We start from the raw sequence: 26,021 nt of genomic DNA on the forward strand, positions 1-26,021 counted from the left end.
CAAGTGTTCAAAAAGCAAAAAGAAGCAGCTCACTCAGTGTCAAGAAATGTAGAAGGAACTCAGTATAAGGCAACTTCCAAACATTTCCGTCTGCTACATAACACTTTCAGGAAAACAGGGACTGACTGTCCAAACTAAAATCCCTCTCAAAAGTCCAAGGGACTATCCAGCTACACTGTAGTGTACATGTAAGAAGCACTGAGAAGTTTCACAGGTTAAAACAGAGAGGGATGACTTTTGTCAAACATCAGGCAAACTTCCAAACAAAATTAATGCTTGGGAAGAAACAAAAACTTCTTTCAGTCTAGGTGGAAATATGAGAAAATTAAAGTTCAATTAAACTCCTAAGAAGCGGGTAATGAAAGTCAAATTCCTCTGACTAAGTACATGTATGCAGACAGACACGTCTGGTTTAAATAGCATACAAACAATGCTACTGACATCAACAATGATTTTCCCCACCATTCCTTTAGTTCTGCATTTACCATGCATTTCAAAGCAATACCAAATCTTCTGTGGGCCCTCAAAATACACTGTACAAACACAAAGAGCGGATAAACCAAACCGCAGTATACAATTTCCAACTGTGATCAGCTCCCTACACTCCCTGGCTACTCTGTCTAGAGCTTGAACAATGAAAGCAACCAATATCCCAACCCTGGCTTTTGATATTTGATCTACATAATGTACACTTTGTGAGTCACCAGCAATATACTTGCACTTCAAACATGAAATAAAACAGGAATGAACTGCCTACACACGCACTTAAAACACCCTCCTTGTTGGCACAGAGGACAACATAAAGTAAACACTGAAACCATGAAATAAAAGTTAACATAATTATGAGCAGACTGGAACATCCTTTGTGGGGTAATGGAAGATTTTTATTAAATTATAAATAGTGCACCGTGCAAGGCCAGTGCCTCAAAATGAAAAACTGAAAGTGATGGTAATCTAAGAAAATCTTCTTCTTTCACTCTCTTAAAGAGATGATGGCAGTGTGTAAAATAGAGAAGGCATCCTATGTCACACCTTGCTATATATGCTACCAACAAAGCATGGCTGTACAGTGAGACAAGATTTCTTACTTGAGAAAATGCTCATTTTGCTGTGCCTTCAGGAAGTTTGCTTAATTTCATTGCCATAAATATAGTCAATAACTTATCCCTCCCCCAATACTAATCCCCCCCACCCCCGTGGGAGAAAAACACTAACTGTTCACTGGTACCTTGGTGGCATATTTCTCTGCTGTTAGCCTGCATTTTTGCTCCACCTCGTATTTGATGTGCAGATGGGTGAACTCTTCACAAGCTGCCTCTGAAACTGTTTTGAGAAGGACATACTGTATCTTTGATGTAAGCTGGGGGAAAAAATGTGACTCTATCTGTGCGTGTACCAAAAGGAGTGATTTCTCAAAACTGGTATTTGACAGTTTGTGACGATGAACAAGAGCTTGAGCTCTTTTCTTGAAGAAGCTTAATAATGGCATAGAACCACACTGAACAATAAATGTGGCACCGTTAGCTTCAGATCAAGATTCAGTTGAAAAAGATTGACCAAAGCTGAATTTAAACCCAGTGACATATGTACACATAAATGGATGAGCATCCCCCTCTCACTTCAGACCAAGAGCCAACAGGAGGAGGAGGAATGGTTTTAAAAGAGGAGGGGGAGACCTCAAGCCATCAGACTGAAAAGAATACGACGATAAAGTTGTAATGTACCTCCAATGGCAGGAAGGCCTATAAAGACAGGGGGGACAAAATAACTACCTTTTCAAAGGTGGGGGGCAACAGTATCCCCTCCCCTCCAATTCCACCACCAGTGCCAAGGCCCCCTTCGAACCCTCAACATTGTCTCAGTGTCCCCTGTTACAGGAAATAGTGTCCCCTATAAAGTACCCTCCTCACTCTCCATCCCTCCCTTGCACTACTCTGGAACCTCCAAAATATTCCACTGGAGCTCTACTGAGGTATTTGGGAATACATTGTGTTGGCTAAATACGTGATGAACAAATTAAATACAATAAGAAGCAGAAGATGCATCACACATCAATTCCACCCCCTTCATTTGATAATGCCACGAGCTACTTCAGATTTGGGCTAATTTTCCTCGTCTCTTGAGTTTAAAATAAAGAAGTGCCTTTTGTGATTTCTTGTCCCAATTCTAAAGCACAGGGTTTCAGCACATAATGGTCCTCTTTCTTCAATCTCTGAGACTTACCTACACCAAGGTTCGACAGTTCCTGCTCGGTACTGACAAGTTTCTTCTCCAGACCCCTCCTAATTTTCTCACTTTCCTGGAATTTGCGGCGTAATTTGTCATAGCTCTTTTTGAGCTCTGCGTGTTCTTGAACAGCTGAAAATGAAAGGGCACAAACAATCTGTAAGTTTAGGAGAGAAGTTATCATGGGCCTTTTGGGGGGGGGGCTTAATAAGACTTTTGCAAGTTGAATTTAAATAAAATCTGGTACACTCAGTTATTTGATAGCACATAAACTAGACAATGTGAATTCCCCAGACTAAAGACACTGTTGCTATACCTCATGATTCGGGGCAAGCTATTGCAAAGCGACCATCATCTCTGGAATGGACTGGTTCCTCTGTGCCCTTCTTAGCCACTGAAAACGGTGCACTGGTGCAAGGTGTCTCATATGAAACTAAGCAAAAGCTTGTCCCAAATCACGAGGTACAGCAACATTGTCTTAAGAATGGAGAATTTATTGTGTTCTATTTATTGTTTTGAGAATTCAGTAGTACCAGATTTTATTCAAATTTAACTCGAAAAAGGCACATTCAACTTCACCACCCCAGAGCCACCCATGATTCTTCAATAGTATGACAATTATTTATGCCTGTAATGCAGTGCAACCATGGTGGAAAAGTCCTGAACTACACGTTCACATGTATAAATACCCTTCCACTTGAGTCACCTTCATCCTGTGTGTGACTGCCAATTGAGCCACATTAGGGGATTTCCCCAATCTTCACATAACGCTTGATGCTTCATTAACATTACAAGGAAGGAGCTGAAGGATAATTGGCCTTCCTACTCTATTGTTGAAAGTTTGTTTGCCCGTGAGATTAAGGAAACCATATCCTGATATTGACAGGCTGCTGAGTGGTTAGTGTCTGGGTCACCTATCAGGCCTCCTTGCAAGGAGGCTTAGAAGTATGCATATTAAAATGTTTGGTATAGAGCAAATGCACAATGGGAAACAGAGAAATGCTGTGGACGCAGTTCGATTAGTCTTTACAATTATGATCAGTTAGATACTATTCTTTTTTCTCTTGTGTACATAAGGGGACATGTAATAACATTTTGCAGAATACAGTATATCAGACTTTGCAGGGCATGTTACTGTAACACATTGGATGACTTACATGTAACAGCCATGTCAATTATCATTCGTAATTATATCACTGACGTGAAGCAGGTGCTTAAACCTCTGTGTCTATCATCAGAAAATCTGACCAACCATGAACTTTGATACCCAGTGATGCAAATATGTACACAAGCTGTATTTTGTTGAAGGCTAAACGGAACTGTGAGAATGAAAACACACCTTGGGAAAATCCTGACAATATTTGGAGTTTCAATTCAATTGCTAGCCTAGTTTGGTTCACGAGTTTTATTTTTCACATTGGCCACATAGTTAAGGAAGTTTAGACAGATTGCTGTCTCCTTTTTTGATGTGCCAGTCTGGTGCATTAGAAATGGAAACCAGACCAGTTAACAACAAATGGATCTCAGACTTGGGGTATACATATACCGGTACCTACCAAAAGGAAAAGAAAACCATGTGTGGAAAGTAAACATAATGATCTATCTGTGGGATGCTGCTTGACACCCTGTACATGAACCCCATGAGACAGGTCTGAAAAATGGCTCTTTCCAAGTGAAAACCTGAAAATGTTGGCATTTGTAAACTTCCGGACCCCTTTCCTATACAGAAGGTAGAATTAGATTTAAGCTGGCAGATTCACCCAACCAGAGGACAATGACACTATTTCGTCAAAGTCCCGGGTTTATTTTGTAGAAAGAGGGTAGGGTTTGATTTTTGAGGGAAATTATGGGGTAAAAACAACAACAGAGACACAGACTGTGCATGCAAGCATCTGCTAAAAAAAAAAAAAAAAGGCAATAAGTCAGAATGTGCTTGGTAGATTCTCTCTGATTGGTAACAGAAAAGTTTTATTAGAAAGCCAATCTCTGATTGGTTGAGATGAGCCAATTGGGGAGTGTGAGTATTGAAAATAACAGCCAGATTGTATGCGCATACGACCACATGATGATATTATTTATGTAAAATCCGAGTGTTACTGATTGGTTACTGGAAAGTTTCCTTGGAAAGTGGATCTCTGATTCGTTGGAAACATGGGAAAGGCAGATTAGGTCACACAGTCTACCATGTTTGTGTGTCAAGTTCACCTTGCATTTACACTGACAAGACATAGGTAAGAAAGTCGCATTTTTATCTTGATCTATTTTCCAAATGTAACCTAAACATGGTCATGACAATCAAGAGACATTGCCCGAGTAACACTCCTTTTAGGGGCTGACCTTTATCAGCAAAAGTAACTAAAAACAGGGGTCCCGAAGTTCACAAACCCCAAACTTTTCACAGCTAAATTGGACTTTGGGACATGCCGGTTTCAGAAGGCTAATACTTTTATAGGTCAATACAGGGAAAAGTTTGTGGCATATGTACGGAACCGTATAAGGGCCACTTGTAACAAATATTTTTTGAGTTACTATCTCGCTGCGGCGAGTTAAATTGTTGAGTGTGTATCTCGCCGCGGCGAGTTATAAGATCTTTCCACGGCATCAAATTGATATCCTGCTGTGCAAATATTTCAGCAGTTTCATAAGTCCTATTCAGCGCATCGTCTTTTAGGATGAAATGCCTTGAGATTTGGTTCTAGATTGCTAATTGGAACAAACAATTTGTTACATTTCAACAAAGCCTGTTTTTCTGCACAAAGACAATGAAATCTTCTTTTGTGGTGTGAATTTCCACATTCAGATGAGGGCTAAACTGTTTTTCATTCCTTCCTACATTTTCCTAGTGCCAAACACAAGCAATCGGACTTGAAGTTACATGAAATTTTCAACTTTCATCAGTTGAAACTTATTAATCTATAATACTTAAAATGGGAGATTGAAAAACAGTACTTTTACAAACACAACGCATGAAATAACTCATAGCTTTGGATGCTCATACCAATATAGTGTAAGTGCACACATGTCATTTGCACGGAGCTGGAAGTGTCAACCCGTGTTCAGATGTTAATATAGACTCCATCCAATAAATTCTCAACCAAAAATATGTTATGTACTGTATTTGCCCTTCCCAGCACCTTGCACTGTATGGATTGTTTGTGACAAGTGAAAGCATGGATGTGAGGTCAGAGAGCCTGAGGATTTCAATCCAGTTGATGAGAAAGTGTGTAGTAGTTTTCCTTTTACCTTCATTTCACTTTGCCTGCTGAAATCTCCTAAATCATAGCAGATTTTAATGTTAGAATGATATTAGCATCGAGGTTTGGTTCAAAATGGCAACACACATTGGTTTAAAATATGCAAGGGTATAGCTAGAAATTTGGGGGGGGGCCAACCATGAAAACAATAACATTTCACTGCTGGAAGAGGTTCAACTTCTTTTCTTTTTTTTTCTCAAGCCAATAATTACGTTTTATTTCATTTCTAATTTTCATTTCTTTGGTTTTTTTTTCTTTCTTTTCAGGGTCCCCCCTTGCAGTTCATATGTAAATCGGATTATTTAAAGTATAAATGAAAGGGCACCGTAATCCTTTCAACAGGCAGTCTACCAGGGAGTCAAAGTGGGTTACCCCACTTCCAGATATGGAAATTCATAACCCCAAAAGAAGATTTTTTTGGTTTCTTTTGTGTTGGAAATCAAGCCTGGTTGAGATGTAACATCCCCTTTTGTTCCAGTTAGCAATCTAAAACCAAATCTCAATGCATTTCATCCTAAAGATACATTTAAAAACAAATCGCTAAATAGGACTTATGAATCTATTTAGATATCTGTTGCGATGGGATATCAATTTGACGCCGCGTCGAGATCTTATAACTCGCCGCAGCGAGATATGCATTCAACAATTTAACTCGCCGCAGCAACATAGTATATATATCTTGAACAGAATTTTTGCAAGTGACCCTTACACACTTCCGTACATATAGATGTCTTTCCTGGTGGAAAAAAAATGGAGTAATTGCAGAATACCCCGTAACTCTAAAATATGACCCCTGGAATGACTGGTTACGTGGCTACAAGGTGAAAATCCCTTGAGAAGGGTGTGACATTTTGACTTGTACTTGGCTGTGAGATTGATCATGCGGGGTGGCTGGTGTTCTAAAAAAATAAAGGGAGAAAAAAAAAAGCATCTGGAGTGGACTGGAAAATGGAACCCAGCACGATGGGCTTGTAACATTTGTAAAATTTAACAGTTCTGGAAGTACATGTAATGTGAGATACTCCAATACAGAAGCAATACTGAGGCCTAACTCAGACTCGTGAACAGGGCCTGGGTCTACCTAGGCCAACCAGTTTGCCATTTGGAATGAAACGAGTTTTGATGCTAACTGGTTGTGATAACAACAGGCCGCGTAGAAACATGGAAGTTGATTAATCAAATCTTACAGATTGCAGGACTTTACCTTTCGCCGCAGCTTTCTTGAAAGCAACAAGTTCGCTGCTAGCCTCTGTGGACAGCTTAGAACTTTTCGAAACTGTCAAAGTTGTCTCCATACCTTCCTCTTCGGTATGCGTTTCAAAAGAAAATGTAAATTCCTGGACCCTCTGTACGATAAATTTTGATCACATTATCACCTAACAGCGCTACATATAGCTAGCCAACTAACCATACTTCCGCTTTTGAACGGACTGGTGCAAAGTTTGTAATAGGTGACAGGTTTTGTAATCCATTTTGGTGCTAAAATCATCGACGAATTAAAGGATTAATGAAGTACTTCTACATATAAATATTGTGGAACTTATAGTGATTCTTTAATCCGTATTATTAATAGCTTTGCTCTTTAATGAATTTCGTTTTGTATGCAAATACTGATATATCTCCACCCTTGTGGCAAAATGGTATTGGCCAATGACAAAGTGACGTAAAAGTTTGGCCACTCGCTTAGCAAATGTAGAGCGCGGACACTGCACTGACGCAACACCTGTTAATATGAAATACGACGTTAGTGCTGAAAACAATAAAGGTGCCATTTGTGATTATTGCTTATCATCAAATAAATTATCCAGATTCTCACGAAACATTTACACAAATTTTACACATAACTGCAAACATAGTCCGCTTATGTTTACGCTATTACCTTACTGCTTCTGGAGTTGGTGCGATTTGACTTATGGTGGCGCTATTCAACATAAACGGGTGGAAGTTTTATATTGATTCAATAAACAGCCAACTTTGCCTACCTACATGTACATGTAAATGTACATGTACATGGCAGTTTATTCATCGTGCAGTGGCTGAATTTAGTCCTGAAATACGAATTTTTATAGAAATATAAAACATTTTGGTATTAATTTTGCAGACACGACTCGGTAATATGGAATTTCCGTGTCTCGATCTTTCACACAAAGTGCCGATTAAATATTGTAACTTATTTTCAGGTGAAAAATTCAATACAGGAAATAGTCGTTATATTTTGGGGTTGATAATGATTGAACAATGCACAAGTCCGCGAATATTTTAGCGATTTTATTCCACTGTGTTCGTCGGTCACTGCTGCATACGTTGATTTGATTGGTCCTTTGAGTTGAGTGGTGGTTCCAAATTGAGACGAACAGCTCCGCCCACCTGTTGCATGTAGTTCATCTCCTCAGGGTATTTCCGTGGCGCGGAGCGCTGAGCAATGTTTATCTCCGCTTGTTCGAGACAAGCTAATGTGCTGAATGTGCATGTATGTAAACGTGTGTATAATAAAAGCATATCAGAAGCTTAAGTCCTGAATCTTGTTTATGTACCTGGAGGAGAGGAGAACGACTTAACTTCCGTCAGAAGTACCTCGGTTAATCTCGCAAGCAACCTATCATTTTCACCATGGAAAGTTGCCGAATTACAACGCTTAACGAGCCTGAAGGCTTTTCCCCATTCAGGGATTATCTTGGCCTTGCCAAACTTGTGGTGTCTCATGCTCAAACCCGCGAGTGTGAGATGGTCCGCGGCGACGAAATCAACGATGACTTCCACTGCAATGGAGTCGACTGTGGACCATGCGGACTGATGCCGTTCACCGTCCCCCTAGTGGAGGGGAGCCCGTGGGGTGACAGCAGTGGCAGCCTGCCGTCGAGGACCAACCGAAGCCGACCGTGCCGGCGACAGATCACTTGGTGCGTGTTCTGCCGCAATAATGGGGAGGCCGAGTGCGTCTACGCCTCCCACCTGTTGAAGGACAGCCAAGGCAAGACGACATGCCCAATCCTGCGGGCCTACGCTTGCCCCATCTGTGGGGCGAAAGGTGACAATTCCCACACTATAAAATACTGTCCTGTCAGGCACGCAGAGGAGATTCCACCACCAGCTCCGCTGAAAACGTCCCGCACATCAACGGGGATCAGGAAGACCGGTGCGTGCAGCTCCGTCAACGGGTACAAGCCGACTGCCCACCAGCCGACTGCCGTGGGTGAACGGGTTGCTTGGGACGTCAGGTTCATTTGATACACAGGACTGATAGTTGACTGACTTTCACATAACATACATTGTAATTGCATGCTATGCTTTGCCAGTTCAACGTGTGAGTTTGGTCAAGAAGAAGCAGCAGTTTCTCTTCAGTTCCAAAGCCAGTTGACCCAAGGTTGACCAGTGAGTGCAGTACGCATAATTATTACTTTATGACGCTATATGTAACTCTGCAAGTTGGCCCTGCTTGTACATATACTTGTTGTTTTGACATGTTTTCTCACTGACATCTTCAAACAACATTCCCATTGAAATCGGCAATGTACTGTGGTTTTATTGGGGGTAGATGTTCTCGCCCATTAAGTATTCAAAGTCAGGAATAATTACTTTCGTAATATGATTTCCCAAATAATAGAATCGGATGAGTGTCATTTATTTGAAGGAATGTGACATGACACCTTGCTTGCTGTATCATGTACTTGAACATGGGCTACCTGTAATTTTAGAATTAAATTAAGCCTCCTACTACTAGTACTAGTAATAATCAGTAGTATGGCGCAAACCACTCTGCGGTCTCTCGTTTTGTGAAATTATAAACCAGTAGGATAATTTCCATTGTGGAAATTTCCATTCCATGATCTGTAGGCTACTGAGAAATATTTTGCCAGTCACTTTTCACATATAATGGGTTTACTAAATGCTGAGAAAGTTTATTTTTCTCACTCTTTGCCACCAGCAGACTAGATGTTTTGTCTCAACAAATGTGTGACCTGGTTTTATACTCTAAATTATGCACGTTTTATATTAGTTGGTGAGAAATGGTATCCTAAAAATAGAACTGAGAAAGAAAACAGGTCAATAAGATACACATTGTATTTTTCATTTCCGGTATTGCTAACCGAGTGCATGTTTCCTCCGGGGAAAGTAAATACTTTGTAGCACATTGATAATAAGCTTAGAGCACATGAGATTAGCACGAGTTGATTGTTTAGTTTAATTTTTGCAGTATTTGTCTTGAGCTTGCCCAGTCAGAAAATGGTAACTGAAACTCATTAAAGGAAAAGTGGTTATTGAATTCTAATTACAAAGTGTTGCGAACAGGACTGTATCTCTTAATCTGATAATCTGATCATGCGAGAAAATTCCTTGACTGAAATGCCTTATCTGAGGACGAATTTATTCTCTTTTCAGCAGAACGCTGTTATACATTTTGATGGGCCATACAGTTCTTGTATTCAGTCAGTTGTATGCAAGTGATTTCTTAGGAAAGTACTATTTACAATCAGCATGATGAAGTACTAGGGAGCTAAAGAAGTGATGTGAAAGTTAGTATTCCTTAGTGTATTTTTGAAACCTCTCACCATTATGTTGTACACGACTTGACAACTATTGTTTGTATGGTATGGTGTGCTTTTGAATGATATTTACTGAAACACTATTTTAAAATCAACAAGGAATTGATTGTAACTAATCTTACTGTCTACAAATTGATTTTAGTTGTAAATGAAGTGCCTGATGTGTTGAAAGAAAAGTCAGTGTCGGATGAAACAACAGAGCATTATGAATCTAATCATAATATTTAGATTATGTACTTTGTAAAATCGTTTTTATTTGAGATGTTACACTAGTAAAAACTTTGCTAAGTAGTGAAATGATTTCAAATGATGACTTGTGTATGAATATAGTACGCTTTGAATTTTTTAAGCATTTCAAGTTTGTTGCATGGTTATTTACATTTACATTACATGTGACTTATTGAAGTTTGACTCAAAAGTGCCGGCAACCATCTTATTGTCAATCTAAGTTATGAATATGTCAGTTTTATTCGAGATCTAAATCTAAAGGGCTACGATAGGTTTTTATACGTTTTCAAACAGTATTCATGTAGAATTTGTGTATCACTGACAAACGAATGTTGTAATTTATATAAATAAATAGCAGAGACCTTAAATAATTCGAGGTATTTTTGATCCGTTTTGTTTGCTTTGTTTTGTTCGGTTAACGGGGAATTTGGCATTTAATAATATTAACTAGGGTTATTATAAGAAACATTTTATAAGCCATTCTAAAAAAAAAGTTACAACTTCCTGTTCACCGTCTTTTGACAGACAGGTGATGTGGGGTAGGAGGGTGCTGGGTGATTGAATGAGTAGCCAGCTGGCAGAGTTATTAGGCGTCGCATCCAGCGGGAGCAAGGGCGGATTCAGACCCAATTTGTGGGGGGGGGGGACAAATTTTGGGGTTCCATACGTAATGTTTTATGGGCACCGAGGCGTAAGGCATTATTTGGGGGCTTTCTACACATTTTGATGGAGGAAAGTTGTCCGAAAAATTGTCACCTATTTTTTGGAAAATGGGGGGCTGAGGAGGGCATATCAAAGACCTGCAGCCTTGCGATGAATATAAACACGACTATTTTTCTTCAGGTTACAAGCAACAACTCCATCATGGAGTTCCTGCTTCTGTCTTCGCGCAAAACAGACTTTGAGAAGAAAAAAAACATGGTGGCTTAATGAAATTTATACGATTCCGCTGCCTATTAAAGCTCAAGCACAGGATTAAAGCTATTGGTTCAGACGCAAGAATGTCGATTAAGCCTGTGTTAATTATGCAGGAATGGTTAATTTGATTGGATAAAGGGCAGAATTTGATCCGGGATTCGATTGATTGATGTCGACAGCCACGCCTACTTTTTGTGCATATTTACATCTATATCAGCACACGTGCCTCAAAACCTCGTCAGTTGCTTCTCGGGTAGAAGGTGTAGTGATCCACGGAATTGCCACTAAATAGCCTGCGAGTTGTTCAGTGGAGTTTAACATGGAAAGTAAATTTGACTTAACTAACGACGTAAGTCGTACACCGAGGCATGCCCGGTGGGATGTAAGTATCTTAGTTTGAATTTTATATTTTAATTTGTTAGGGTCTCGAGTAAAGCAAATTTTATGTCGTATAGTGTAACTCCTCACTCTACCGTCTACGTGTTTGTGGTGCTAATTTGGCAAGATTTCCTCGATTTATTCTAAACTACAGACGTGTCAAATGGAAAAGTACCTTGATTAATGCGTGCAACTCTTAGAATACAGTGTTGGTCAGGGTTCTTTGACTCAGTATAAATGAAGTGGTTTGGATTTAATGACGTGCACCTATGTTGAATATAAGACTCTTCTGCTCTTACGGGTGCCGTATTATTCGTCCACACAATTTCAACAGCATTTTGAGGAAACGCATATAGAACAGTAATTGTATGGGGAGATTAACCCTAGCTCCCTAGGGTATCTGTAAAATCATATTGAAATCAGATGATTTGGGACTGTTACGTTTAACATTGCTCAAGAAGTTTATTGTAAGTCAGATTTTTTTCCAAAATGTGAAATAAGCCCAGGAATCGGTAAGTTCTTAAAAACCCAGCTTAATTCTTGGCAAGAGTAATAAATGCTACCAATTTGGCTATGTAAATGTTGGTGAACAATTGAAATCAACAAGATTGCATTTGTATAGTGTACAGTTTGAAGTTGGTGTTCATTGCGAAGTTTTGAAATGGAAAAGGGACATTTAGTATTTTCTTCGTCTTATGTCTAAAGATTAAGTGGGTTTGTCATAACTCATAAATGTTAGTTTATGGCCAGTCAGATAACTAATCAGTTGAAGTGAAAAAAAAGGTTATTCACACTCAGAAATTCAGTCCTGTACTTACATGACTTAACCAAAGTAGTATTTGTCGAAAATTTAAACTACTTCATATTTCAGAAGAGAAGTGCCAGATTTTTTTACACGAAGATTTACCTTTGATTATTGATTCAGCACAAGATTGAACTGAGAAAACTGCCATAACCACAGCTTGAGCCATGGCTGGCAATGCCAAGTACTTTCAATGGTGGGGTAAAATTAAGCTGTTCATGGCTCTTGTATTAAATGCTAGCTGACAACTATATTTGACATATATTGACAAAAAGTCAGAAGCAAGTTCCTTTTTAAAAATTCACTGCAGTAAAGTGAGCCAAAGTAAAAAAAAAATGTCATATTGGTACTGTTTACACAGTGATAAATAATTCTGTCAGTTCTTTTATTTGAGTAATGTGATTTAACTTTGCGTTATCCCTAGGGGAATGGGAACAGTATGTGGCCATCTACCGAAGAGCCCTCGGCAGATAAAACAGTTTTCTCACCGTACCATGACTACTTGGGGCTTGCCCAGTTGGTGTCCAGGATTTGTAGCAAGTCAGAGTCTGAGACCGAGTGCTGCGGCCCTGCTGCTGCACAGCGTCACGGCTGCAGCCGTGTCACCCCCCAGGCCATGGCTGATGAAGATGACATCTTGAGCGATTTCCGCAACAATGGCCGTGACAGCCTGTGGCCATACGCGCCGGTGGATGTGGCCCTGGTGGATGACACGCAGAGGGGGCTGCGCCCAGCAGGCCGCCTGCTCACCGGCAAGCCACGCTGCACTCCCACATGGTGCGTTTTCTGTAAGAACAACGGGGAGAGCGAGATGGTGTACGCATCGCACGTCCTGAAGGATGGGGACGGGAAAATCACATGCCCAATTCTTCGGGCGTACACTTGCCCGTTGTGCGGGGCCAGCGGGGACTTCTCGCACACTATTAAATACTGCCCAACCACTAAGGGCGAGATTCCCCCTGCACCCCTCAAAACAGCACGTACATCCACAGGCAGAAAACGCACCCAAACACAGTCCAGTCAGACCACCATGAGTGAACTCTTTATGTAATTATAAAGATATCGTGTTCACTCGTGAAAATTGTTCACTGTTTTTGCTTGGTGGAAGTGAAGTGTCGTGAATGACAAGTAATGGTCAGAGTTCTGTCAAAAACCTTAAATTCCTGAACCTCATTTAGTCCGAGTCACAATGGACCTTTTTGGTTGGCCTTACTTGCACATCAGATGAAATAACCTGTTTCACTTCTTTCTTTTTCTTTTTTTGGTGAAAAGGAACTTTTGCAAAACATGGCACAGGTGAATGTTTTAAGAGGTACAAAATTAAAATGGGACCTGAGCAATTTTTTTATGAACGTTTTAATCCTTTCAAGTGTAAAGTGCACTTGCCGAAACTTAGTAGATGCTGTTTCTTTGTTTTCATTTCATATGTCTTTTTAAGGCTGTCGAACGTGAATGAATGACTGATTTCAAGTTTTACATTTGAAATGCTTTTCTCCTTGGGTTTTGAAACTGCTAAATTGCCTTGTATTGCAAACATTTTTTAAGTCAATATCGAACTTGTTTACAGTTGCAGAAATGAGAATTTACAAGTACATATTTTGTACAGTGATTTTAAAGCTTGTGCTTTTTTGGCCAACTTTACTTTTTATGCGGGGCAGGAAGAATGTCGGGAAAAGTGCAGCACCGTATTCCCTTTGTTTTTTTCAAAAGTGTGCCGTGAACCACAGGGTATGTACTCCATATTCTTGTCATAGCAAATTTTGAAGATCAATGAGCTGTGTTTCATGGTAATTCAAGCAGATTACTTTATTAGAATTGTGTTGCATTTCTCTTCTGTTCAAGCTTTTGTCGCACATGATTTTGTTGTGCTGTGTTTGAAACCTCTTTAAACCATAAGGCATTTGATTTGCAGAAATAGGTTTTTTAAGTCAGTGTTTTAAATTAGAAGAAATCAAAGAATTGTAAACTGCTACTGAAGGTTTTTAAAACTTGTGGCAGTAAGGCCACCAAATTAAGAAAAATTGAAACATTTGATTCATGTAAATAAGTTGTTTTTCATTAGCTTATAGTGTGTACAAAAGTAGAAATTTTAAAATCAGTTCCAGTATTGTGTTCTTTTAGTATTGATAAAACTCAGATTATCAAGAATTTTTACCATAAACGTAACTACACACTGCATTTATCAATTCCAATTTTTGGATTTTTTTTATTTCGAAATATTGATATTTATGTATCAGTATGTATGCATATTTCTTAACCAGAATGTATTCACCTAAGTGGCCTGGTGTTGCAAATCACAGGAATATTGAAATTTTATTTTGTGAAATTTCATAAATTGTACAATTCATCATAACTGCGGAGAGAAAGCTTTGAATTTGTGTTGTTGTTTTTTGTTACATTGAAATTGGTGGAATAAACGAAATGACAAGATTTCAAGACGGATTTACTTCGAAGTGAACGTTTTCGTCTGGTGTTGCATTGAATTGTCACTTTCAAACTAGGGGTCCAGACAAACCACACCAGTAGTCCCTCATGTCGCCTGGTAGGACAACTTCGTAATCACGTCTTTAATTAATGAGTCGTTGTTGACTGTGAGAATGTAGATAGGCCCGTTTCCAGACGGTTTTGTTCGGTAACAAATCGGTGGGTTGATAATTTGTGTTTTATTTGCAATCGGTGTCGACATCTGGGAAATGCGATTGAGCTGCACTTTCAATGTAGACTTCGTAAAATTTTTTGTCGCGCTGACCCCTCTGCGCCGTGTTTTCACAGAGAATTCATGGTATTTTCGGCCTGTCCTCATTTCTTGTGAACTGCACCATGAGGAACGCAGCACATGTTGCATTCCTTGACAAACACACATCTACATCCCTGAGAGATTAAATACTTAAAAATTCCCTTTTGTACATGAACTAACTGAAAAGAGCGAGAGCTTCACGGACTTCAAGCCTGCGCATGCTCGGTGACCAAAAAATTCCGACGTTTTCTCTCCACTTAACAGCTTTCCCACGGTCAAAGATTAGTAGGCTTTTTTCGCTGTCCAAGATTGTAGCATTTTTGTGCGTCGCAAACATCTGCTCTTAGTAGAAGCTCAACCAATCAGCTAAGAGTTTGGCAGGCTGAACCAGGTGCTTTGGAAAGTGGGGCATTTAAATACAGATATATTTTACCCTCAATGCAAAACCGCAACTGGAGACAAAATAATGAAAGCAAAACTTTGGCGCCTGATCAAAAGCTGAGATTCTTTCCTTTCTTGGAGGTCAGAATGGTAAACAAGTCCAGAACGCGAGTATGATGAGTTGGGTTCATTGACTTTCGAAGGTGCTTATATACCTACAGGAATATTAGCGCCAGTGATTTATAGCACACGTTGAAAAAGAAATCACTCGAATATGAAGACCCTTCAACGGGGCACTCCTCTCTCGTGGTTTCACGTGTCGCTGAAATGCCTGATACCAAGACCGACCGCAGTAAAATTAAGAAATGGGAAACCATTGATCGAGTTTGATCGAATTTGTTGTGTTATTTGTAAAGGTGTTGTTGTCTTTGTGGAACTTTGTTTATTCGTAACTGGGGACCCTCCCCTGACAAGCACTACTTTTTGGGGGGCCCATCCACATATATACATTTTGTGAAACTGTTTCTATTGAGTAATATTATGTGGAAAATAAAGTGAACTGAACTGAACTGAGTTTTAAGTAAAGGTTATTAGCGGGATGCACGCGCGGCACCTGCTAGATGGGTGGAGCTAGCTGTGAGACGTCGATATCATGGTGGCAATAGACAATAGAAGTAATGAGACCACTTATATAAGATGTCGATTCTTCAAAAGTTCAGCAAGAAGTGGAAAGAGGCTCAGTGAAGTGTAGACAAAGGGATCATTGAAGAAATAGGAAGCAGTTTCACATGAAATGATGCCTTCTTTCTTGGATACTTCAGTAATGACAAAAAATAGGGGCATGACACTTTGTGCAATAGAGAGAGGAACATGTATTCTTTTTCCGGTGACACCACAATTATCAAGATCTGGACAATTTTCAGACTTTTTATGCTTAGGCCTAAATATACTTTGGGCATGATGGCCCATTTGCGCTTATCAAAGAAGATAGTAGGCCTAGGACTTCGCGTGGACAGTGGCCCAGCTAAGTGTATTTTTAAAAAAAGGTACCATTGAAAAAATGACAGCAACTCTTCCCTTCTTCGGGAAAATATTTAAGCTGTGCCAGACCCGGAATGTAGGAAAGGATGGCCAGACCAAGTCTGAGTGGCTAAAATCTGTTCTACCCAGCATATTCAGGATAAGAACGATGTATTGAGCTGACTTAAAAATGAACATAGCGTTTCCACACATTTGCGTCCCCCTTTTCAACGGTAAATACCGTAAAAGAAAGACAACGCGCACAAAAGTCAAGTCCAGGAAATTCACCGAGTAATCTTTCTATTGCTGGCTGGCGCATCTCTGAATGCAACCACAATTTTATGCAAGGGGTCAATATTTGTAAGGGCCTACCTTCCTTTCAACATTTTTCGGTGTGCCCCGTTTCAGTCATATGGGCAAGCCCGACTTTAAAACTTGCCGAAGGACCTTTCAACTTTCAAGGGTGATGGAGTGTTGTGTCACATAGGTCTGGCCGAAGGCCATTGTCCCTTGATGCTAGCCATGCCTGAAGTGACTAGTGTTGCCTTATGAGCAGGCCGATATTCTCTAGAGAAATTACACGATAAGCCAAAAGGCAGGGGACAGGGTATAAAAATGCAATAAATGACGATCTCTTCAACGCATATCCCCCATTCCTTCCTACTTCATCAACTGAAACAAAATGAGGACGTAAATCCCGGGAAATGGGCACATATTTAAAGCCAATTTCCCCTTCCGTTGCCATGTTGAAGCCTGGAGGAAATTACTCCATGGTTCGGTTCAAGTGAACAGAGCTAGATGGGAACGAATTGTCTACAACAATAACAATCACGTGCGCAACGTGGTGTCATGAATTTGTTCCCCTCAGAGTTAAATCTACTCAGCATGCACACATGAAACGTGAATACATTTTTGAACGAGGAAAAGGTTACATCTGTTTGTTTTGTTGTTTGTTTGCTTGTTTGTTTTTTGTCGTCGTCGTTTGTTTTTTCGTGTGTGGTGTGTACTCGAGCTCTTCGTAGACTTCCTAACCAATTTGGCAACGACTGGAACGTGAGATGGAAATTGGACCAGGTAATCCTAAACAGGAAAACTGTGATTATTTCAAAGCTGGGTCACTGCCTTCCGCCGACCCAAGAAATGCGAGTTGTTGCGTAGAGAAACATATTGTTGAACTTTGTTGATATTGAGCTCCGACCATAGACCACTGACTCCTGTATAATGATCCAGCGGCAGATGCATACCCTCTGGGGGTTGTAGGTCACCATAACATTACGCAATCCACCCTCCACAGGCAATTTAAGACGCCTTCATCATTGTCCTGGTTTTTCTCTATTCTCGTGCACTAAATGCAGGCAGCGCACTTCCCAACAATAGAAATTTCAAGCTTAAAATACCACTTTATCTCATCCACCCACCCACGGAGTCTCATCTACAGGTGTAGCTTCAGAGGGGTGGGGTCAAAGTTCCACATATATTCCGTCACGACGGAACTCTTCCTGTTCTCCTTTCCGCCTATGTACACCGCTGGGGAAACTCGACTTGAATGAAGACTACAATCGTGCAATTCGATTTTTTTCCAGGGGGAAGTTAACTTAAGTCTGCATCCAACATTTCAAGCTTCTACGATCCTTGAAGCCTAGTATCCTCTCATGAATGACAATACTATTTTCCATAGTAAGAAAGTTGTGTATTTAAAAAAAAAAAGGCATGTAAGTATTGCTATGCAGAAAAATCATGAAACTGAGCTTAATTGTAAAACTAGCTTAATGATCGTACAGCTACAGGCTGCTCAATGTTGACGAGATGTTTAAGTAATCTCTGTACAACCAAATATAAGCATGCTGCTTATATGCCAAAATTGGGGGACAGTAAAAGCATTATTCACTGCCAGCTACACAACCCATCTACCAAACTGCTAATTTTGAAAGCGTTTCTCAACTGATGTGATTTTTTCTTAACCCCCTGATCTGGTTCTGGATCCGCCTTTGATTATCCAGACCCTTGGGGTGCATATGCTTCTGATAGCATGGGCCACGTACTGGGCAGTTGCATTTAGTAGGTCGTTAAAATGAATATGCGCTCTTATTGAAAATGGTTGCAACGTAACAGGCAGCTCGGTAGCTGGCCCGGGTGCAAACTCCTGACGCCCTGACAGTAGTTAGTTCGCGCTCGAACACAGAAGCACCGTGGCTTTGATTATCCAATTATCAGATCTTAAACCTGTCGACAATCACATGATTGTTTACCCGCAAACGGGCCAGCTTATTACGGGGTGGTGCCAAGTGTCTCAGGCCACCAGCAACAAGAGACCACGCACACAGTTTAATAATAGAGGTGGAGAGAGCTTCATAACTTGCTTTAGCGAGATCTATGATCGAATCGGCAGTTGAGGCCAATTTCACAAAGCTGCTTAAGCACAGAATTTGCTTATGCACGAAAAAATAAATAAATAAACAAAGGTTACCAGCTCAAACTCTGCGTGCTTGCCCTACTAACCAAATAACAGGTAAATACCATTCCAAACTAATATACATCACAATCAGTTTTGACTGGTAACCTGATTTGTCAAGCAAGGTTTTTTCACGCAAAAACAAATTTTTCGTTTAAAAGCAGCTCTAAAAAATTGGCCTGGGTACAAGGGATTGAACCCCGTAACCTTGGACTTAAGACTAAAATTATGTGATCTCTTAAAATTGAAACAAAACGTGTTCGCGATTGACTCTCATGCGAGATGATGTTACTTAACTACCACAGTCTGGAAAACGTTCATCACAGCATGGAGGAATCACAGTTACCACCGGTGAAACGTTTTCAAGAAATCTCGTTTTCATTAAATTAAACAGGCCAATTAATGCAACTATAGCAAATACGTGGCCGATGCTATCAGGGGAAGCATACACTTCAAGGATCTGGATAATCAACGGCAGATCCAGAACCAAATTTTCTGGGGGGAGCTTGTTTCACGGGCAAACAAGTTTGGAAGTTTGTACAAGTAACACCACGATCATGGTTTTCTGAAGGGTGAAGCTATTTTGAGGATTTTTACATGTTTTTGGAAGGGGAGGAAAATGGACCCCAAAATAGTGACGGTCTTTCCTTATTTCCTGATGGCTCCGGGGGGGGGGGGGCTGGCCCAACTTGCTCCCCCCCTGCTCTTAGGTGGTGGGGGTGGAGATTAAAATCTAATGTTCAACGGTCACTGTTCATTGGGCATCGAATGACCATCTAATGTTGTTGCGTCGCGACGGAGCTGGTCTGCGCAAAGAGCTTCGGATCTGAGCCAGCGATGCCGATGACAAACCTGCGTTGACAGCTTTACATCTGGCTGCCTTCGTTTTCCCATGGTTTCGCAGACAGATTGACGTCTCCTCCAACAATTAAGTTGGAATCAGAGCCCGGATTATGGACAGACCAGTTGGAAGTACCGTACATGTACTTGTGTCCTTATAACTCCATGTTTATGAAAAAAAAAAACACGGAGGTAAGTCACTGCAAAAAACTGTTATCAGAGGACCATTCCAACATTTTTCACCGGAGTTAAATATGTTTGGTGTTATTTTAAAACTGTTGGTGTTACTTTCAACACCCTCCAGTGCATTGCAACACTTGTAGCTGTATGGAGTAGGCCTGTAAATAACACCAGCGCACAGGGGGCCAGGACGTGTGCGCCAAAATTATTTTCTGGTGTAGATTTTAAACGAAGATCACCAGGTTTCTGAACCCGTATAGAATCTGACGGAATATTTTCAAAGTTTCTGACGTTATTAAAACGCTGATATTCTAATGGACGGCTGTATATTCATCAATGTCTTTCAGAGACAGTTGGTCCGAGCGTATGAAGCAATATCATAACGCTGCCTAAATCTAAATCTACTACATCTACTGGAACTTTTTCTGAGTATTTAAGACTGTTAGAATGAAATGACTGCAGTTTCTTTCAATATAATGTCTTTTCTCATTGGTCTGTCTCACTGTCACGCAGAAGTAAGTTTATCGCGTGAAATCTTACTGGTATATTGTCTGGCAACATTTCAAGATGCAATGTGGAATAAACTTTCATTGGAATTTTTATGACCCTCCAATTGGGCCTAAGTTATCTTTGGAATGGTTCAAGACAATCAATTTGTACACTGTGTTTAAAATCGCTGATGTTAGCTCCAAACTTGGTATCTGAAATGATATGGTGCACTATGGTCCCCTTAAATTATGATTAATCACTGTCTGAAGATTCACTTTGCTGACTGGGGTCTTCGTGGTCAAAATCAGTGTCAAGATCTGAGTCTTTAAGCATACACTTAACTTCGCATGAAGGGGTCGTGAATTTCATGACTGTATTGACTTTGTATTGATAACGTTTCCATTGATCATGAGTCATTGAAAACATCGTTTATGGTGTCGATCTTTGATGTCTTCCTTGCATGTCTTAGCCGGTATAATTTGTTGACTTTATTTCTGGCTTCTTGAGCTTCCTCGCTCAACATGCCAATAGGAAGCATGGAAGATGACATTTCAGCCCTTTGGATCAGCAGAACTCGGACACTGGCATCTTGAACCATGAGTAAAGTACTGATGGTAATATTAAGTCACAGCCACCTCTGGGATGCTTTAAGAGCAACTACAAAAAAATACAGTTTCTTATTTATCTGAGGTAGCTCCTTCTCTTTTATGATTCTAATGTTCCTGTTGTTCTTCTAACGTTTCTAGTGTTTGGTAATTCCAATTTTTGTTACATCTCAGTCGGTTGGGTTGGGTTGGTAATTGTCTTTTTTTTTTCATGTATAATTCTTTGCCGGTCTTCCTTGCCTGGTTCTTTTTTGTTGTCTTAATAAGGCATTTCTGTATAATGCCTTGTCCGCTTTAACTGATATCGCACGTCACTTCTGAAGGGTAAGTCTATATGAAATGTGAATAAGCATCTCAAAACAGCGAATCAATTCGCTTTGACGTTTCACAAACAAAAACTGTCCACTGAATGGTACTTGTACATGTAGTTTCAAACCAACAGACTGCGTTGCATGCTGCGGAATGTTTCCCACCGCAGCGCGGGTGTCCGGAAACTCGGATTGTTATTCATTTTCAGCGTACTTTGTCAAGTCGCAAAGTACGCCAATGTGGACGCTCCAGAAACAGACTGTAATTCAAAGGGCGGCACAAGGTAGCAGCCAAATTTGGTATCATCAGAAAGAGGAAATCGTGGGGATGAAGGTAGTATAAAAATTGGAGGGCACTGTTCGAGAACCACCAAAATAACATCGTCACTATGCACACTATTATGGTAACTCACCGATCAAACAATAAAGCACGTGCGCTATTCAAGAAACGTCCGATGTCATTTTGGTGGTTCTCGAACAGTGCCTTCCATAAAAATTGAGAAGGGAATCTACGGTAACTGTAATTTCCATACATACTCTAGAAAAAAAAGTACGTTTTTTTTTTAGTTTTTGAGAATATTTACGACTGTTTACACTGAAAAGGGATCTGCAATTTTCTAAAACCTGATATTTCGTTATTATGGTTCTGTTAAACACGTGCAATTACAGATGAATCACTCTCTGGATTGGTCATGTGAAGTCGTTTGTAGCTTTTCTAGCCCATTTCCTCATTTTCTTCACGTTCAACAAATCAAGAAAAATAGTTAAAGTGAAACGCCGTTGCTCAGCAAAGTATTCTCAGTATCTGTGGGGGTCTAGTCTTTCATAAAAACATCAAATATTGGAAAGAAATGACCTTCACTAAGTCCCACACTTTGACAGCGTTCTGGGCCCACCATGCAGCAGCGGTGTCAAAGTACATGTAAGCCATTTTGGTGTGGTCATCTGAACACCAAAAAGTGCTGTTTCTAACGCTAGAGTTTGGCAGTGAACGAGGACCATCGTCAAGCACACCAGACAATCGGATAGGATTTTCGCCACCAGCAACTGTGGCGTGGAGCTCAGTGGCTTTAGGAAGGGTGGATCGGCTTCGACACGCCCCAAAAGAGAGTAGAAAAGACTTGTGTCGAAGCTATATTAACATTAAAATACATGCCGAGAATGTGCAAAATGGTGCTATGCATAGTAGGTGCTTACAACGCCACGGAAACCACTGGTCTATACAGACCTTGTTCCCTATTTCTGTTTCCGGATTGTGAAGACCAGCACAGTTTGATGTGTTTATAAACAAGTAATACAACGTTGAAAGAAAATGTGGTCGTCTTATTCTCTGTTAATTTGGTTTCAGATTAACTGCCAACTGTTGGAGAATTGTAAATGAACTTGAGTTGAATAATACATGTTGATGGTTTCCACCGAGTATTGCAGCCATACGGTATAGGAACTTGATCATATTGCGTCAATTTTAAGTTGGGTGAATGGTCAAATGTGGGGTCTATTATCGTGATTCCGGCCTACCTAAAAACGGTTACATTTTAATGTGCTGACGTTTTTTTCAGATTACATTCTACTGTATCATACTGTACTCATTGACCCTTTCAACTTCCATAATCGACAAAGCCTCTCAGTGAGACTACGAAAGTACAACACCACCAATAGCAACACACCCGCGCTTCTTATATACACGTATGTAGTTTTATATCATTTTCCTCTGACCCCGGGTAATGACGCTTGATCTTTGGGGTCACAAACGTCGCCGCGGTACGGTATTAACGTAAAATACTTTTTGTGTTTGTAATTCCATCACTCCATCACTTTCTGGAGATTTTATTTGGCTGGACCCTGTCTTTTGTTTTTCAAAACATAATCTTTGCTGTTTGGTTTTGGTTCCGGCGAGGTTGACCTATCCGGAACCCTATTGCCCGAAATCGCGGGAAAACATTGATTGTGTGAAACCACTTCATCAGAAACTTATACAAAAACCTCCAGAGAAAATTATTCGAGCTGCTTGCGGGGAGAGCTGGAGTTGAGGCGTCGTGATCAGTATTGTATGTCATTTTCATTCAGCGAAGAAGACATGTTGTGACTGTGGATCTTAACTTGGACGATGGTGCAATTTGGTGTCACGTTTCCTATTTTATTTCCTCCGTTTAATGCTGTGGGACTTGGGATGAAACAATTACGATGCTGTTGACATTGGCAATACAGGCGATTGAAAACAGTGCGCCTCCGAGAGTTTGCAACGCGTTGGCCAATCACAGTGCGCGAAATCTGTCGACCCTTTCCAAACGCGCATCGGGTTTACAGATTTCGCACATTTTGATTGGCCAGCGCGTTGCAAAGTCTTAGAGGTGCACTATTGTTAATCGCCCGTATTACAATATACGTGGGGAGGGGCATGTTGAAGAATTTGGACCCTTAGAACTGCACCTTTAACAGTTCGGAGACATAGCCCCTGTAACCTCCCAATCGCCGGGGTCCTGTCTCCGTGCTCAGCTCTGTCCTTTGTCAGGTGTCGTCCCGGGTGACACTGACATATCAGCGAGGCCCCAAACTTAATGACGAATCTGGGTCCTACAGTTAACAACCAGCCTATGCTGCCACGGGGCTTTATCCAGAACAAAGATGTATGATAAAATGACGGCAACAGCATGGCGCGCCACTTGGCTAACTGGAGAGTGTGTGTCAACACCTTTTGGAGAAAAGGTCATTTGTCTTCTTTCTGCCAAGTCGGGAGGGAAGGGCTACTCCCCCAGATCCAGCCGGATGCGGCTCTCCAATAAAGCGGAGTGTGGCCAATATCCGCGGGAGTAGAGGGGGCAACTTGCCGCACAACGAAAAATTTGCAGATTTTTTAATTTTTTTTTAACATAGAATGGGTTAGTAGGAAAAAAGTGTTTGGTATAATTATTTATCAAATATTAGCACCAAACCCTCAGAAAACATCAGCAAATAAAAGCAGGGATATTGATACCGTGAGTAAGGCTTTGATTTTTTTCCCTCCACATCATGTTGAATGAGCCCAAGGCGCGTTCGCTTTTGGATTCCCCCCCACACACACACACACACCCACACCAGAAGCTGGATGCGCCGCTGCCTGCGGCTGAAGTCGTTGACCTGCCGGAGGACGAGATCACAGATCTGAGGAGGAAAAATGAAGGTCTATGAGATGCAGATCTTGGCAGCGCGCGGTGGCAAAGTTTGTTCAAATTCATGAAAGCTAAATACGCGGTGCGAACTTATACGACGGACGTGTGTAGTGAACTTTTTCGGACGGAGGTCGAGTTGAGGCTAAAATTTTCACAAGCGAACGATTTTTTAATTGTACGCCGCACAAAAAAAACGACTACCGGTCATCGGCCTTACCCGCCCAGAAAATCTCCTCTGCTGTGGTAAAGTTGATTGTGTCTCAGAAAACCTTGGCAGTGCCACACCGGCATCATAATCATCCGCTGAATAAGGATTATGTATACAAATTACGACAAGCACAAGCAACATCTGGGGGTATAATACCTCCAGTAAGGCGAATCAGGCCTATTGTTCAACACACCTGCAGGGCAACTTCAGTCAACTTTTGTAAATAAAAATGGGACAACTGTAGGAGTTTCTCATAACCAGACCCCTTTGCCTAAAACTGAATTGCATGAGGCAGGTGTACTGAAATGTAAGTCTGCAGAGGCTCCGAGTCCAGCCCGAACTTTGCCCTTGTTTCCTCGAGGGATACCTCCACTTGGATGTGTGTGCAGGCGTAAAAATCTAAAATCGTGGTACAATGTTACATCGGCAGAAGTTTGTAGGGAAACTCAGAAATACATTCTCAATGGCTGTGCAATGTACATATTATGATGTGTGCATTCTCTTCTTATGAAATAGACAGCCTCGTGGTGACAAACGCTGGATCAATATTTGCAACACAGACAGGATGCAAATAAGGCTTCCTGGTGTAATACGATGAACAAGGACGTGCCTCCTTCGTGCTATTTTAGTTGCCGTCAAATTTTACATAACGTAAAAGTGACGTAATTTTCGTGCACACAGGTTGGTTACCCTTCCCCGTTGCCTAAATGACTTTGGTCCAGTTAGGTTACATTACAACAGTGTTACAGCCTTACAACATAGGCCTTCAGCAACATTCATTAATCGAGTATTCATGATCTAGTAATATTTTTTCCTCTGAAAACTTCTTTCGAGAATTTTAAAAGGTCACTTGAAAAGTTATGATTTGCACCAGAAGCACTCTAACGGCATAAGACGGGAAACGTAATTAAGTGAAGAGCGTAGGTGCGGAATTATACACACTTCAGGCTACAACCGTCGGATTTCCTTTCTTTTCTTTTTTTTCAAAGGCAAGTAAAATCCGTCAACTCAACATAAGAAGCCTCCACGAGTTGTGAAGACTTGTCTCCTCTCGAGACCGACAATGAAACTGTTCGCCCATATAAAGAAAAGCACATGGAGTATCACTTAAGACAAATGGATAAAACAAATGAACTGGCCTGCCGATGATGGCACTTAGTAGCCGATAGATGGCGCTATGTCGATTCTATGTTGATGTTGCAACGTGGACTCGCCGGATTTCATTCAGGGCGAGGAAACGGACCAGTCTTTGAACTGCACCTAGCTCGACGCGTCAGAGACGCGAAAGGCACAACTTATTGG

The 26,021-nt window shown here is 40.8% G+C and overlaps 3 protein-coding genes across 5 annotated transcripts in view; 2 read left to right on the forward strand and 1 right to left on the reverse strand.

Annotated features, from left to right (window-relative positions):
- Window positions 1–6,914, reverse strand: part of LOC110981247 (shootin-1-like) — a 57,819-nt gene extending 50,905 nt beyond the window's left edge. Inside the window, exons 1-3 of one of the 3 annotated variants that reach the window (XM_087144761.1) lie at window positions 6,685–6,914; window positions 2,224–2,358; window positions 1,229–1,323 (exon numbers count right to left, since the gene is read on the reverse strand). In XM_087144761.1, coding sequence (XP_087000887.1) covers window positions 1,229–1,323; window positions 2,224–2,358; window positions 6,685–6,775 — 321 coding nt within the window. In that variant the 5' untranslated portion in view covers window positions 6,776–6,914. The remainder of the gene's footprint in view (window positions 1–1,228; window positions 1,324–2,223; window positions 2,359–6,684) is intronic. The other 2 variants (XM_087144762.1, XM_022238646.2) reach the window with 2 other exon arrangements.
- A 756-nt stretch (window positions 6,915–7,670) lies between these two features.
- On the forward strand, window positions 7,671–10,608 carry LOC110981238 (nanos homolog 1-like). Its single transcript, XM_022238635.2, has one exon. It carries the CDS (start codon window positions 8,091–8,093, stop codon window positions 8,706–8,708), a length of 618 nt encoding a protein of 205 aa, XP_022094327.2. The 5' UTR covers window positions 7,671–8,090; the 3' UTR covers window positions 8,709–10,608.
- An 802-nt stretch (window positions 10,609–11,410) lies between these two features.
- Window positions 11,411–14,796, forward strand: LOC110981239 (nanos homolog 3-like). Its single transcript, XM_022238636.2, has 2 exons — window positions 11,411–11,552; window positions 12,775–14,796. The coding sequence occupies exons 1-2, from the start codon at window positions 11,490–11,492 to the stop codon at window positions 13,399–13,401; spliced, it is 690 nt and encodes a 229-aa protein (XP_022094328.2). The 5' UTR covers window positions 11,411–11,489; the 3' UTR covers window positions 13,402–14,796.
- Window positions 14,797–26,021: the final 11,225 nt, after the last annotated feature.

Source organism: Acanthaster planci, linkage group LG13, assembly GCF_054643075.1.
Source record: "Acanthaster planci isolate LZ-2023a linkage group LG13, COTS_SCS, whole genome shotgun sequence".
NCBI lineage: Eukaryota > Metazoa > Echinodermata > Asteroidea > Valvatida > Acanthasteridae > Acanthaster > Acanthaster planci.